This window comes from Coregonus clupeaformis, chromosome 1, assembly GCF_020615455.1.
Source record: "Coregonus clupeaformis isolate EN_2021a chromosome 1, ASM2061545v1, whole genome shotgun sequence".
Classification (NCBI taxonomy): Eukaryota; Metazoa; Chordata; class Actinopteri; order Salmoniformes; family Salmonidae; genus Coregonus; species Coregonus clupeaformis.
In genome coordinates this window covers 74572330-74586571 of record NC_059192.1, presented here as the reverse complement: position 1 = coordinate 74586571, position 14242 = coordinate 74572330, and the positions used below count along the sequence as shown (strand labels likewise).

Genomic DNA, 14242 nt, shown 5'->3' with positions numbered 1-14242 from the left:
AATCTCAACTTAATCCATTTTAAATTCAGGCTGTAACACAACACAATGTGGAAAAAGTCAAGGGGTGTTCCTCCTTGGTCCTCCTCACTGTGACTCATCCTGTGGTAAACCTGTTGACACACTACTCCCATCTCTCCCTGATGTGAGGGCTGTGTTACACAGCTACATCTGGTACAAAACAGAAGGAGACCACTTCCTACCTGCTAAGTAAAGGTTGTGGGGCGAATCCTAACTTCCACTGATATTGACTTTTCACTAAGTCTACCATTGACCAATGCATGAAGTGAAAATACGTTTTTTAGTGGAAGTTAGAATCCCCTCTGAATAAAGGTTAAATCAAGTTAAATGACCTACCTGCCTGTTTGAACCTGCCTATGAGGCTCTGCCTCGTGGCGGTCTGCAGGTTAAAGTAGTCGTCATCCTCGTCGGGGGTCTTCAAGTACAGAGGGATGTGCTGGAACACCAGGACGTGTTTGGGGGTGACCCCGGGCCCCTGAGATGCCCTCTGCAGCTGGCCCTCTAGCCAGGCCTCCTGGGCGTCTCTCAGATCAGGGCAGGCCGACGCATCAAAGAACAGCTGGGAGTTCAGCACCAGACACAGCACCCCTCCAACCTGAAAATGACAGGCTTGGGATTACAGTATAGGTTAAGGTAATTTAGATAATGTCATTATGGCATCGCCATGGTGCCCATTAATGCCTTTAAAGCAGCCACATCATTACAACTGATCTGATCAGAGACAGTAGTCTCAGGACTATGACATCACTCCTGTGCAGTACTTTAGTGTTGGTGACTCAGCTGTTTAGAACATGGTAGTTTGCAATGTCAAGGTATTGGCTTTGCTTTCAGCTTCGGCTACACGTAGAATATGGCCCAGTGTAGCTCAGTTGGTAGAGCATGGCGCTTGCAACGCCAGGGTTGTGGGTTCGATTCCCACGGGGGGCCGGTATGAAAATGTATGCACTCACTAACTGTAAGTCGCTCTAGATAAGAGCGTTTGCTAAATGACTAAAATGTAAATGTAATATACAATTACAGTAGTAATTAATGTTGGATAAAAGCGTTAGTTTTTGTTAGAGGCCAATTGTTCCTATCCGGCTCCAAGGACCAGTGTTTATATAAGGAACTGAAAGGGTTTTGTACAATCCCCATCTACAGTACGTTTTCATCTCACTCTAGCCACTCACCCAGAAGCTGAAGTAGTCGTCTCCCCAGGCGTTGCAGAACTGGGCTACAGTCTCCGGAGTGGGTGTGTTACCCAGGTCATGGTTCCCACTGACAAACACCAGAGGGATGGAGGGATCTGTGCCTCTCAGAGCCACCTTCAAGTCCCGCTCCTGCCCCTCCCGGTACGGGGTGCCTGTATGGGGGAGAGAGGACACAATCACTGGAACAGTGGTAACATTTAGTTTTAACTTCCCAGGGTTTTTTTCCATTTAAAGTTTGGATGGACATTATTACCCCCTGCCTGTTCACATTACATTTTACATTTTTTATTCATCAATTACCATTTTTTATTCATTACCGTCCACACAAAGAGGATACAGAATAAAAACAGAGAAATTTAACAAAGATAATTTATTAGTAAGGAGAAAGAGTACAATAAGTCAATTTATCATTTACAATGTGTATCAAACAAACCCATTAATGGATAGCAAAGTATTTCTACCTTCCTTTCTTCCGGTTTTTATTTTTTTAATTTAAGTAATTATTTTACTGCCCTACTTTTGGAGATAAAAATTCCTTAGAAACTTGGACAGGGTTAGTTTCGTAAGATGAGTATTTCTGACAAAATAAAGTGTGTCTGAAGGAGAGAAAATAAAACAAGATAAAAACCAACGGGGGTTTTACCTTTACACACACGGAAATGAGGACAGCTCCTTCTATCGTTTAACTATGGTGCTTGTCGTCTCTATTCCAGCAGCTGTGGTGTCTAACCTGTAGTGCATGTACATGTCAGTCATTAAGCAGAAACTCTTATGCAGAGCCACTTACAGGGGGCAATTTGGGTTAAGTGCCTTGCTCAAGGGCACATCGACAGATTTCCCCCCTAATCAGTTCGGGATTCGAACCAGCGGCCTTTCAATTACTTGCCCAACAGACTTAACCGCTAAGCTACCTGCCGCCAAATCCCTGCATGTATTGCTTTTATTAACATTTGTGGATCCTAGTGGGGTGGGGAGCCCAATCAGCCCATATGTCCTGTAGAAGGGAATGGACGAGCAGGCAATCCTCTGATGACTGATGTGGAGACAGAGGATAAACCAGATCAGAGAGCCATCTGGACTAATAGTTACAATACAATGACATTATTTAATCAGAGGAACGTTAAAATCGTAAACAGCAACAGAATCAATCAAGTTAAAAAGAATAACAATCAAGAGAGGTCAGATGACTCATCAGACTGCTGCTGTGAACAAATGGACAATAAATAAGAGTCTGGTCTGAGGCTTTCTATAATGGGTTTCATATTAGCTACTGGTAAATCAATTTTCCTCTTAAATCAATTGTCAAAACAATAATAAAAGGACAATTATACAATTGTAAAAAAGGAGGCCTAGCCTACAAACACAGATAGGCTACTGTTGTTAGAGCCACCACACTACACCATACAGCTACTGTTGTTAGAATAACCACACTACACCACACAGGCTACTGTTGTTAGATCAACCACACTACACCATACAGGCTACTGTTGTTAGAATAACCACACTACACCATACAGCTACTGTTGTTAGAGCCACCACACTACACCATACAGGCTACTGTTGTTAGATCAACCACACTACACCACACAGGCTACTGTTGTTAGATCAACCAAACTACACCATACAGGCTACTGTTGTTAGATCAACCACACTACACCATACAGCTACTGTTGTTAAAGCCACCACACTACATCATACAACTACTGTTGTTAGACACACCACACTACACCATACAGGCTACTGTTGTTAAAGCCACCACACTACACCATAAAGCTACTGTTGTAAGAGCCACCACACCACACCATACAGGCTACTGTTGTTAGATCAACCACACTACACCATACAGGCTACTGTTGTTAAAGCCACCACACCACACCATACAGGCTACTGTTGTTAGATCAACCACACTACACCATACAGGCTATTGTTGTTAGAGCCACCACACTACACCATACAGGCTACTGTTGTTAAAGCCACCACACTACACCATACAGCTACTGTTGTTAGAGCCACCACACTACACCATACAGGCTACTGTTGTTAAAGCCACCACACTACACCATACAGCTACTGTTGTTAGATTAACCAAACTACACCATACAGGCTACTGTTGTTAGAGCCACCACACTACACCATACAGGCTACTGTTGTTAGATCAACCACACTACACCATACAGGCTACTGTTGTTAGAGACACCACACTACACCATACAGCTACTGTTGTTAGAGCCACCACTCTACACCATACAGGCTACTGTTGTTAGATCAACCACACTACACCATTCAGGCTACTGTTGTTAGAATAACCACACTACACCATACAGGCTACTGTTGTTAGATCCACCACACTACACCATACAGGCTACTGTTGTTAGAGACACCACACTACACCATACAGGCTACTGTTGTTAGATAAACCACACTACACCATACAGGCTACTGTTGTTAGATCAACCACACTACACCATACAGCTACTGTTGTTAGAGCCACCACACTACACCATACAGCTACTGTTGTTAGATCAACCACACTACACCATACAGCTACTGTTGTTAGAGCCACCACACTACACCATACAGCTACTGTTGTTAGAACCACCACACTACACCATACAGCTACTGTTGTTAGATCAACCACACTACACCATACAGGCTACTGTTGCTAGATAAACCACACTACACCATACAGCTACTGTTGTTAGAGCACTACACTACACCATACATGCTACTGTTGTTAGAACCACCACACTACACCATACAGGCTACTGTTGTTAGATCAACCACACTACACCATACAGGCTACTGTTGTTACAGCCACCACACTACTCCATACAGGCTACTGTTGTTAGATCAACCACACGACATCATACAGGCTACTGTTGTTAGAGACACCACACTACACCATACAGCTACAGTTGTTAGATCAACCAAACTACACCATACAGCTACTGTTGTTAGAGCCACCACACTACACCGTACAGGCTACTGTTGTTAGATTAACCAAACTACACCATACAGTCTACTTAGTTGCTAGATCAACCACACTACACCATACAGCTACTGTTGTTAGATTAACCAAACTACACCATACAGGCTACTGTTGTTAGAATAACCACACTACACCATACAGCTACTGTTGTTTGATTAACCAAACTACACCATACAGGCTATTGTTGTTAGAGCCACCACACTACACCATACAGCTACTGTTGTTAAAGCCATCACACTACACCATAAAGGCTACTGTTGTTAGAGCCACCACACTACACCATAAAGGCTACTGTTGTTAGATCAACCACACTACACCATACAGGCTACTGTTGTTAGAGCCACCACACTACATCATACAGCTACGCTGTTAGATCAACCACACTACACCATACAGGCTACTGTTGTTAGAGACACCACACTACACCATACAGGCTACTGTTGTTAGATAAACCACACTACACCATACAGGCTACTGTTGTTAGATCAACCACACTACACCATTCAGGCTACTGTTGTTAGAGCCACCACACTACACCATACAGCTACTGTTGTTAGAGCCACCACACTACACCATACAGGCTACTGTTGTTAGAGCCACCACACTACACCATACAGCTACTGTTGTTAGATCAACCACACCACACCATACAGACTACTGTTGTTAGATCAACCACACTACACCATACAGCTACTGTTGTTAGATCAACCACACCACACCATACAGACTACTGTTGTTAAAGCCATCACACTACACCATACAGGCTACTGTTGTTAGATCAACCACACTACACCATACAGCTACTGTTGTTAGATCAACCACACTACACCATACAGCTACTGTTGTTAGATTAACCACACTACACCATACAGCTACAGTTGTTAGATTAACCCAACTACACCATACAGGCTACTGTTGTTAGAGCCACCACACTACACCATACAGGCTACTGTTGCTAGATAAACCACACTACACCATACAGCTACTGTTGTTAGAGCCACCACACTACACCATACAGCTACTGTTGTTAGATCAACCAAACTACACCATACAGGCTACTGTTGTTAGAGCCACCACACTACATCATACAGCTACTGTTGTTAGATTAACCAAACTACACCATACAGGCTACTGTTGTTAGAGCCACCACACTACACCATACAGTCTACTTAGTTGATAGATCAATCACACTACACCATACAGACTACTGTTGTTAAAGCCATCACACTACACCATACAGGCTACTGTTGCTAGATCAACCACACTACACCATACAGGCTACTGTTGTTAGATCAACCACACTACTCCATTCAGGCTACTGTTGTTAGAGCCACCACACTACACCATACAGCTACTGTTGTTTGATTAACCAAACTACACCATACAGCTACTGTTGTTATATCAACCACACTACACCATACAGACTACTGTTGTTAGATTAACCACACTACACCATACAGCTACTGTTGTTAGATCAACCACACTACACCATACAGCTACTGTTGTTAGATCAACCACACTACACCATACAGCTACTGTTGTTAGATCAACCACACTACACCATACAGCCATTAGCTGCTATGACACGTACATGAATCACCAGCCCCAACCCTTTCCCAGCCCTGCTCCAGCCATGCTCCGACCTGCTCCAGCACAGCCTGAGCACTGCTCCAGCCCCTTCCCCAGCCCTGCTCCAGCCATGCTCCAGCACAGCCTGAGCACTGCTCCAGCCCCTTCCCCAGCCCTGCTCCAGCACAGCCTGAGCACTGCTCCAGCCCCTTCCCCAGCCCTGCTCCAGCCATGCTCCAGCACAGCCTGATCACTGCCCCAGCCCCTTCCCCAGCCCTGCTCCAGCCATGCTCCAGCACAGCCTGAGCACTTCCCCAGCCCTGCTCCAGCCCCAGCCATGCTACCGTTATACCTCATCAATCTGGATTTTAGACACTTCAACTGAGATTAAGGAAACATGGCTGTGATTTCTGTAGCCACAACCCCATTAAAACACTGACTGCAGTTAAACTGTAACCTATAACCACGTCTCGCTGCAATGCTGATTGTCATTCACCTAGCCTGCTACAATCTCTGATCTTAAAGTCATGATTTATTACAATGGTAAGGCCAATGGCTTCTATGATGGTTTCATTTTATTTAGACAGCGAAAGGCACAATTTAATGGGCTGAGCTAGGCTGAGCTGGGCTCAGAGCATAGCTGAGAAAGAGATGATTTTGACAGGTCTGAATAAACACATTCCCATGTGCCTCTGCTGGGGAGATTATAGTCCTGTACTCAACAGTATACAGCATCCTTGGCTCAAGCATTTAGGAGACGGAGTGGTTCTTTAGCTTCAGTCTAGCTATGGCTATGCAACCAGATTAAATCAGACTGTATATAGGCTATGCATCCATATTAAACCAGACTGTATATAGGCTATGCATCCATATTAAACCAGACTGTATATAGAATATGCATCCTTATTAAATCAAACTGTATATAGGCTATGCATCCATATTAAAATCAGACTGTACAGTGCATTCGGAAAGTATTCAGACCCCTTGACATTTTCCACATTTTCTTACATTACAGCCTTATTCTAAAATTGATTAAATTACTTTCTTTCCTCATCAATCTACACACAATACCCCATAATGACAAAGCGAAAACAGGTTTTTAGAAATGTTTGAAAATGTATAAAAATAAAACCAAACAGAAATACCTTATTTACATAAGTACTCAGACCCTTTGCTATGAGACTCGAAATTGAGCTCAGGTGCAGCCGGTTTCCATTGATCACCTTTGAGATGTTTCTACAACTTGATTGGAGTCCACCTGTGGTAAATTCAATTGATTGGACATGATTTGGAAAGGCACACACCTGTCTATATAAGGTCCCACAGTTGACAGTGCATGTCAGAGCAAAAACCAAGCCATGAGGTTGAAGGAATTGTCTGTAGAGCTCCGAGACAGGATTGTGTCGAGGCACAAATCTGGGGAAAGGTACACTTGGAGTTTGCCAAAAGGTACCTAAAGGACTCTCAGACCATGAGAAACAAGATTCTCTGGTCTGATGAAACCAAGATTGAACTCTTTGGCCTGAATGCCAAGCGTCACATCTGGAGGAAACCTGGCACCATCCCTACGGTGAAGCATGGTGGTGACAGCATCATGCTGTGGGGATGTTTTTCAGCGGCAGGAACTGGGAGACTAGTCAGGATCGAGGGAAAGATGAACGGCGCAAAGTAACGATTTAAAAAAACGATTTAATCCATTATAGAATAAGGCTGTAACGTAACAAAACGTGGAAAAAGTCAAGGGGTCTGAATACTCATTCATCCCTATTAAATCAGACTTTATATAGGCTATGCATCCATATTAATCAGACTGTATATAGGCTATGCATTCATATCAGACTGTATATAGGCTATGCATCCATATTAATCAGACTGTATATAGGCTATGCATTCATATCAGACTGTATATAGGCTATGCATCCATATTAATCAGACTGTATATAGGCTATGCATCTATATTAATCAGACTGTATATAGGCTATGCATTCATATCAATCAGACTATATATAGGCTAACTCTCCTTTCTGGTGGTGGTTCTGAAACAAATCTCCCCCTACAGGGTCTCCACTCACCTCCTTTCCTTTCCTCTCCGCTGTCCCCAAACCCCTCATTAAACCCATTAGAAGCTCTTCCCATTGGAAGTCCCCATCAGCAAAACACACACTCAGACGCACACTCTGCTGCACACACATACACACACACACACTATGCCTCCTCACAGAGCCTGATTTCTCCACTCTCTCTATCCTCTCTCTCTCTCCTCTCCAAATGCTATTCTGCTGCTGCTGCTCAACTCCACCCAGAGTCCCACTTTAACTGCTTTCAACAGCAATTAGGGGGCCTCCACAGGGTGGAGGGGGACTTGGTGCTTTTACACTAAGACGTACCCCCACACCAGGGTGTCACCAGTGTTTATGTTTATGTAAGCTCTAGTGTTATTGTGCTTCCATCAGGAGTGTGACACTAAAGACTTGTGGTGGGCAGAATCAACAACCTCTACATCATTCAAGGCTTTGTGACAAGGTGTTAAAGTTCACAATTAGCTGCTATGTGTAGATGCCAGACGAAAAGTACCCAGGGCCTTGCCTTGGCTCCAAGTCAGAGCAGGTCCACCAGAGCCATGGCCCAGTGAGACACGGGTGCCGTTCCGTGGAGATGGTAACAGAAAAGTCTGAGACTTTTGGGTAAAACACTGGGGTAAATCTTCGATGTAAACTCAGCATAACCTCACTCTCACCTTCCCCTTTTTGTTGGCACTTCTCTTCTCGTCCCCAAACCAACCCCTGAGGACGTCCCTGGAATCCTTTGTAGTGCTCATTAGGAGTGTGTTAAGTCCATCACGTAGCTCTAATCTAATCATCTCTCCTTCTATGAACGTTTCACAGCTCCCTGTTCTCTGTGAGTCTCTGTGAAAGGGAAGTCCTTGAGATGAAACCCCTGTCAGTGGGATGGGATCACAGAGAGATCTGTCAATAACAGCAGCACGGAATGGAATGGTGACGGCGTTCCAGGGGATATGTTCCCTCTGACAGCTGCTATTTGGGAAGAGGACCTGTGGATTGTGGTCAGGGATGGGCATTTTAATTGGGCCCAGCATGAAGCCTTGTGGTTCACAACAGGTGGTTAACAAAGGTGATGGTTGATCAAACCGTCAGTCGCTGAGTCCTTCAATGTCCTGTGTTATCCTGATAACTACAGTGATGATGTACGGGGTTGAAGGATACAAGTAGAGAATTTAATTAATAATGTAGCCTCTCTCCCTTCATGATGACGGAAGAATTATGATTTTGGTACAGGTGCCAACAAATAGTCCACACTGCGATGCCTTCCCATCGAGTATAGGCCTGCTAGCTTTTAAGGACTGTGCACTATCCCGCCCACCCTTTTACACAGCACCATCCTGCTCACCCTTTTGCACAGCACATTTTGAAATCATTATTTTGGACAAAATTATTTGGAGAGAAATAAGAGATGTGTTTTCACACAATAGAGAGAGGGATCCAAACAAGTTGAGATGGGAGATGTTTACTCAAGAAGAACAAAGAGACACCCAGCCAAGACACAGTTGGGGCCAATTTCCTGTCTGTCCCTGACAGCCCTGTTTGTTGACAATAGAGTTGACAGGCAACTTCCTCTGGCCAGCAACAGTTTTATTCTCTTTGTAAATAAACAGTTTAGGGATAAATCAAATGTCAGTTGGGGAGCGTTGCCTGGTGATACCCCCCTGGCAGTGGGCGTTGTGGAATCGACTGTGCATATGACAGACATGGCGTGTAATGCGTCTGGCACACACAACCTGCTCAGGCTTCCTGACGGTAACGTGGAGAGAAGGCAGGCCATTTAAAATGTTCCCAAACCCTGCGGTTAGACTATCACTGTGTGTTTGGTAGGGACCGCTGATCTCGCAGTGACCCATAAATGCAACTGATCAGGGAGGGACGGAGGGACTAAGCGGAATGAGAGGGAATCGTGCCTGGCTTAAACTGAGAAGAAGAGATACTTACTGGGCACTCAGGTATGAGCAGGTGTTAAATGCATGTTAATGTAGAAATGTGTCCATTATGGTGTTCATGAGCAGAACGCACAAGTTGGTGGTCATTATTAACAAGCATGGACGAAATGAGGATAGCTCTGCTGTTTCAGCTTGGCACAACATTTGTTATGTAAGCAGAGGTAGGATTTGGCCCTCGGTCATTAAGCTAAATGTGCATTGTGCAAAATGTGGGCAAAAATACAAATAAAATACAAACTATACCTTTTATATAGTCATAATAAAATCATGTTCATGATTTCGTGCATTCGGAAAGTATTCAGACCCCTTGACTTTCTCCACATTGTTACGTTACAGACTTATTCTAAAATGGATTCAATTAATTTTTTCCCTCATCAATCTACACACAATACCCCATAATGACAAAGCAAAAACAGGTTTGTAGAAATGTTTGCAAATGTATTAAAAATAAACAAATAAATTAAAATACCTTATTTAAATAAAGTATTCAGACCATTTGCTATGAGACTTGAAATTGAGCTCAGGTGCAGCCTTTCCATTGATCATTTTTTAGATGTTTCTATAACTTGATTGGAGTAAATTAAGTTGATTGAACATCAGTTGGAAAAGCACATACCTGTCAATATAAGGTCCCACAGTTGACAGTGCATGTCAGAGCAAAAACCAAGCCATGAGGTCAAAGGAATTGACTGTAGAGCTCCGAGACAGGATTGTGTCGAGGCACAGATCTGGGGAAGGGTACAAAAAAAATTCTGCAGCATTGAAGGTCCCCAAGAACACAGTGGCCTCCATCATTTTTAAATGGAAGAAGTTTGGAACCACCAAGACTCTTCCTAGAGCTGGCCGCCCGGCCAAACTGAGCAATCGGGGGAGAAATGCCTTGGTCAGGGAGGTGACCAAGAACCCGATGGTCACTCTAACAGAGCTCCAGAGTTCCTCTGTGAAGATGGGAGAACCTTCCAGAAGAACAACCATCTCTGCAGCACTCCACCAATCAGGCCTTTATGGTAGAGTGGCCAGACGGAAGCCAATCCTCAGTAAAAGGCACATGACAGCCCACTTGGTTTGCCAAAAGGCACCTAAAGGACTCTCAGACCATGAGAAACAAGATTCTCTGGTCTGATGAAACCAAGATTGAACTCTATGGCCTGAATGCCAAGCGTCACGTCTGGAGGAAACCTGGCACCATCCCTACGGTGAAGCATGGTGGTGGCAGCATCATGCTGTGGGGATGTTTTTCAGTGGCAGGGAGTGGGAGATTAGTCAGGATCGAGGGAAAGATGAACGGAGCAAAGTACAGAGATCCTTGATGAAAACCTTCTCCAGAGCGCTCAGAACCTCAGACTGGGGCGAAGGTTCACCTTCCAACAGGACAACGACCCTAAGCACAGTCAAGACAACGCAGGAGTGGCTTCGGGACAAGTCTCTGAATGTCCTTGAGTGGCCCAGCCAGAGCCCGATCTAACATCTCTGGAGAGACCTGAAAATAGCTGTGCAGCGACACTCCCCATTCAACCTGACAGAGCTTGAGAGGATCTACAGAGAATAATGGGAGAAACTCCCCAAATACAGGTGTGCCAAGCTTGCAGCGTCATACCCAAGAAGACTCAAGACTGTAATCACTGCCAAAGGTGCTTCAACAAAGTACTGAGTAAATGGTCTGAATACTTATGTAAATGTGATATTTCCGGGGTTTTTATATACATTTGCAAAAATGTCTAAAAACCTGTTTTTGCTTTGTCATTATGGGGTATTGTGTGTAGATTGAGGAAAAAACCCAATTTAATCAATTTTAGAATAAGTCTGTAATGTAACAAAATGTGGAAAAAGTCAAGGGGTCTGAATACTTTCCAAATGCACTGTACACATCACAAATATGCACAGATGGACAGACAGGCACACCTGCCGACTCCTGCAGATGCACGTCAGAGCCACAGATTCCACAGATCCACCCCTAGAAGGCAAGGCACCCCACTGCCTTTAATTGTAATGAAAGGTAGTTATGTTGTTAAGCAGCACTTTGGCACGCAACAATATGATCTCTGCAGTGGGTATAGCCTGCCGATTCCTCTTACCCTGTTATCAAATTAGTCAGCTGGACGTCAAACACTCACCAAGCTATAGCCCCTCACTGAAATTTCATTCACTACCAGCATCTGTTTCCAACGAATGCCTCTCAGGCATACAGAGAATACCACTCCCACTTGTCCTCCTCTTTAAAACCACACAGGAAAGGGTTTTGGGGTCTTATTTTTTTTACACTGACAAATGGGATGTACGTTTTCTTTAAGGCCCGACAAACCTCTGCTGTGCGTTCTCCTAAGCCAGCCTCAGATCTCTGAGTAGATTAAACTCATTAATTTTCCAAGATCTACCAATGTGTGAAAAATGGCTTAGAGGCAAACACTTCACTCATAGATTTTTGATAAAACATCGCACAGAGACGGTAGCGGGGAGTTTACAAAGTCTGCCGGTATCATTCTTCTGCATCTCATAGAGAACATTCTGTAATGATTCCAAACCCTCTAATGTTCTCAAGAGTGCATAAATTAAATCAGAACAATCTCAGTGGGGAACGAGAATCCATTAATCATTATATAACAGTCATATTCCATTCCCTTTATAGACCCATGGAATATCAGAGACCTTCACACTGATCTATCAGACTGTCAATTACAGTGCATCTACATCGCTGCTGGACATAGAACTGTTATGGTCACACGGCTGCAATTAAATGTGCCATAGCAAAACAATAGCACAGATAGAACAATGAGACAGATATTTCACTGGATGTATAAATGTGAAGCATCCGGTTGGCGTTCCCATTCACTCCCAAATATGGTAGTGAGAGGAAGCCCAGTGGCCGGCAGTGGGAGAAGATGGAACGAGATGGATTTTGGCAAACATTCTCCTAATTTACTCATCAATTAAACATTTGATCTCAATACAGTTTTCTGTTCCCAAAACTACAATCTGTTACAAACAGAGTGGACTAAGTTTTGTAGACTATACCCTTTGCCAAAGTCTTAAAAAATTGAGTTGTTTAGAAGGCATGCAAGGGCGAATTGAGTTATTGCACACGCGCACTTCACAGAGTAGGCGTTCCCCAATGGAAATATGCAAATTAATGCTAGAACGCGCCAAAAGGATCTCGCTAGCTCCTGCTTGGCTCTGCCTACCTCATTGTTGTTTTGCCCACTATGGCTCATTCGTTCCAATTTGAAACGACAGGCTGTGGTTTATCTTGGTTTAGTTATAAAAATCTTTGACTATACATTTCCACTCCCTGTTGTTGTTTTGAATAAAAACAGCGGCATCATGTCAGGGACAGTGCCACAAAAAGGATCCCGTCATTGTCAAAGCATGACTGGACTGCTCTCTTCTACACAGTATGTCTAACATACAAATATAGGTAATATACTCATGTTCACACCTGTTAAGGCTCAGGTGTGTTTCCTTTGAACATTGTCTTACTTGGCATGGCATGAACCAGGTCCCCACACAGCACCATGAACTTGGGCCTGGGGCTCAGCTTGTTGACGGCCTCCACAGCCTGCTGGGTCAGCTGGACCTCATCGGCCCACTCGTCCCCTCCCCCGTCACAGTCCCCCTCCCTCCAGGTCTTCATCAGACCCAGCTGGGGGTCAGCAGCTTGGATGAAGCAGAACGGCCCTCTCCATTCCTTCTGTTCATCTGGGAAGGTAGGAGGAGAGGAGATCAGAGGAGAGAGTCATGCCAGGGATAAAAGATAGAATCAATATACAGTGCATTCGGAAAGTATTCAGACCCCTTCACTCTTCCACATTTTGTTACGTTACAGCCTTATTCTAAAATAGATTAAATTGTTTTTTTCCTTCATCAATCTACACACAAATGTGGAAAAAGTGAAGGGGTCTGAATACTTTCCGATAGCACTGTACTTTATTGCCACGGGTGTCTCTCCTCTGTTTATGAAAGTCATGCTTAAGTTATAGTCCTAAAAGCAGTATTCTTCCAAACTGGCCCTGGGGACGCAGGTTTTTGTTCTGATCATCAAGCCCTTGATTAGTTAAATCTGGTGTGTTAGTATTGGGTCTGGACAAAAAGCCTGTACTGATGTAACGGTTGTTGTCATAGTCCTGTTTCCCCTTTCAGCAAAGAAAAAGGTTCAATAATTAACAGAACTATAGATGGTGATGAGTACATTGCAAAGTGTTTTACATAATCCGGACATTGCGTAACCGGTCCCGTAAACCTACAATAATCACTCTCAAATACTCATCAAAAAAGACAAGGCAGGCATGCTGCGCCTTAAGACTACTTGATGTGCCAGTGAGTAGCATGAAGGGAGGACGTTTTTAACGGATTGCCCTTGTTACAGAAACAGACATCCGCTGTCCGTACGATGTGTTAAGAGGAGAGACAAACAAATGCTCTCTCTAGTCTGTTCTGCTTCACTCACTTTGTTCCAGCAGCTCTCTCTAG

General features: G+C 44.0%; 1 protein-coding gene across 3 annotated transcripts in view; it reads right to left on the bottom strand.

Moving 5' to 3' along the window:
• LOC121576893 (serine/threonine-protein phosphatase CPPED1) overlaps positions 1-14242 on the bottom strand; it is a 39995-nt gene that overhangs the window by 21509 nt on the left and 4244 nt on the right. For 2 of the 3 annotated variants that reach the window (XM_041890449.2, XM_041890457.2), the window contains exons 2-4: positions 13253-13471; positions 1188-1360; positions 355-613 (exon numbers count right to left, since the gene is read on the bottom strand). In XM_041890449.2, the coding sequence (XP_041746383.1) occupies positions 355-613; positions 1188-1360; positions 13253-13471 (651 nt within the window). The remainder of the gene's footprint in view (positions 1-354; positions 614-1187; positions 1361-13252; positions 13472-14242) is intronic. The other variant, XM_045222710.1, reaches the window with a different exon arrangement.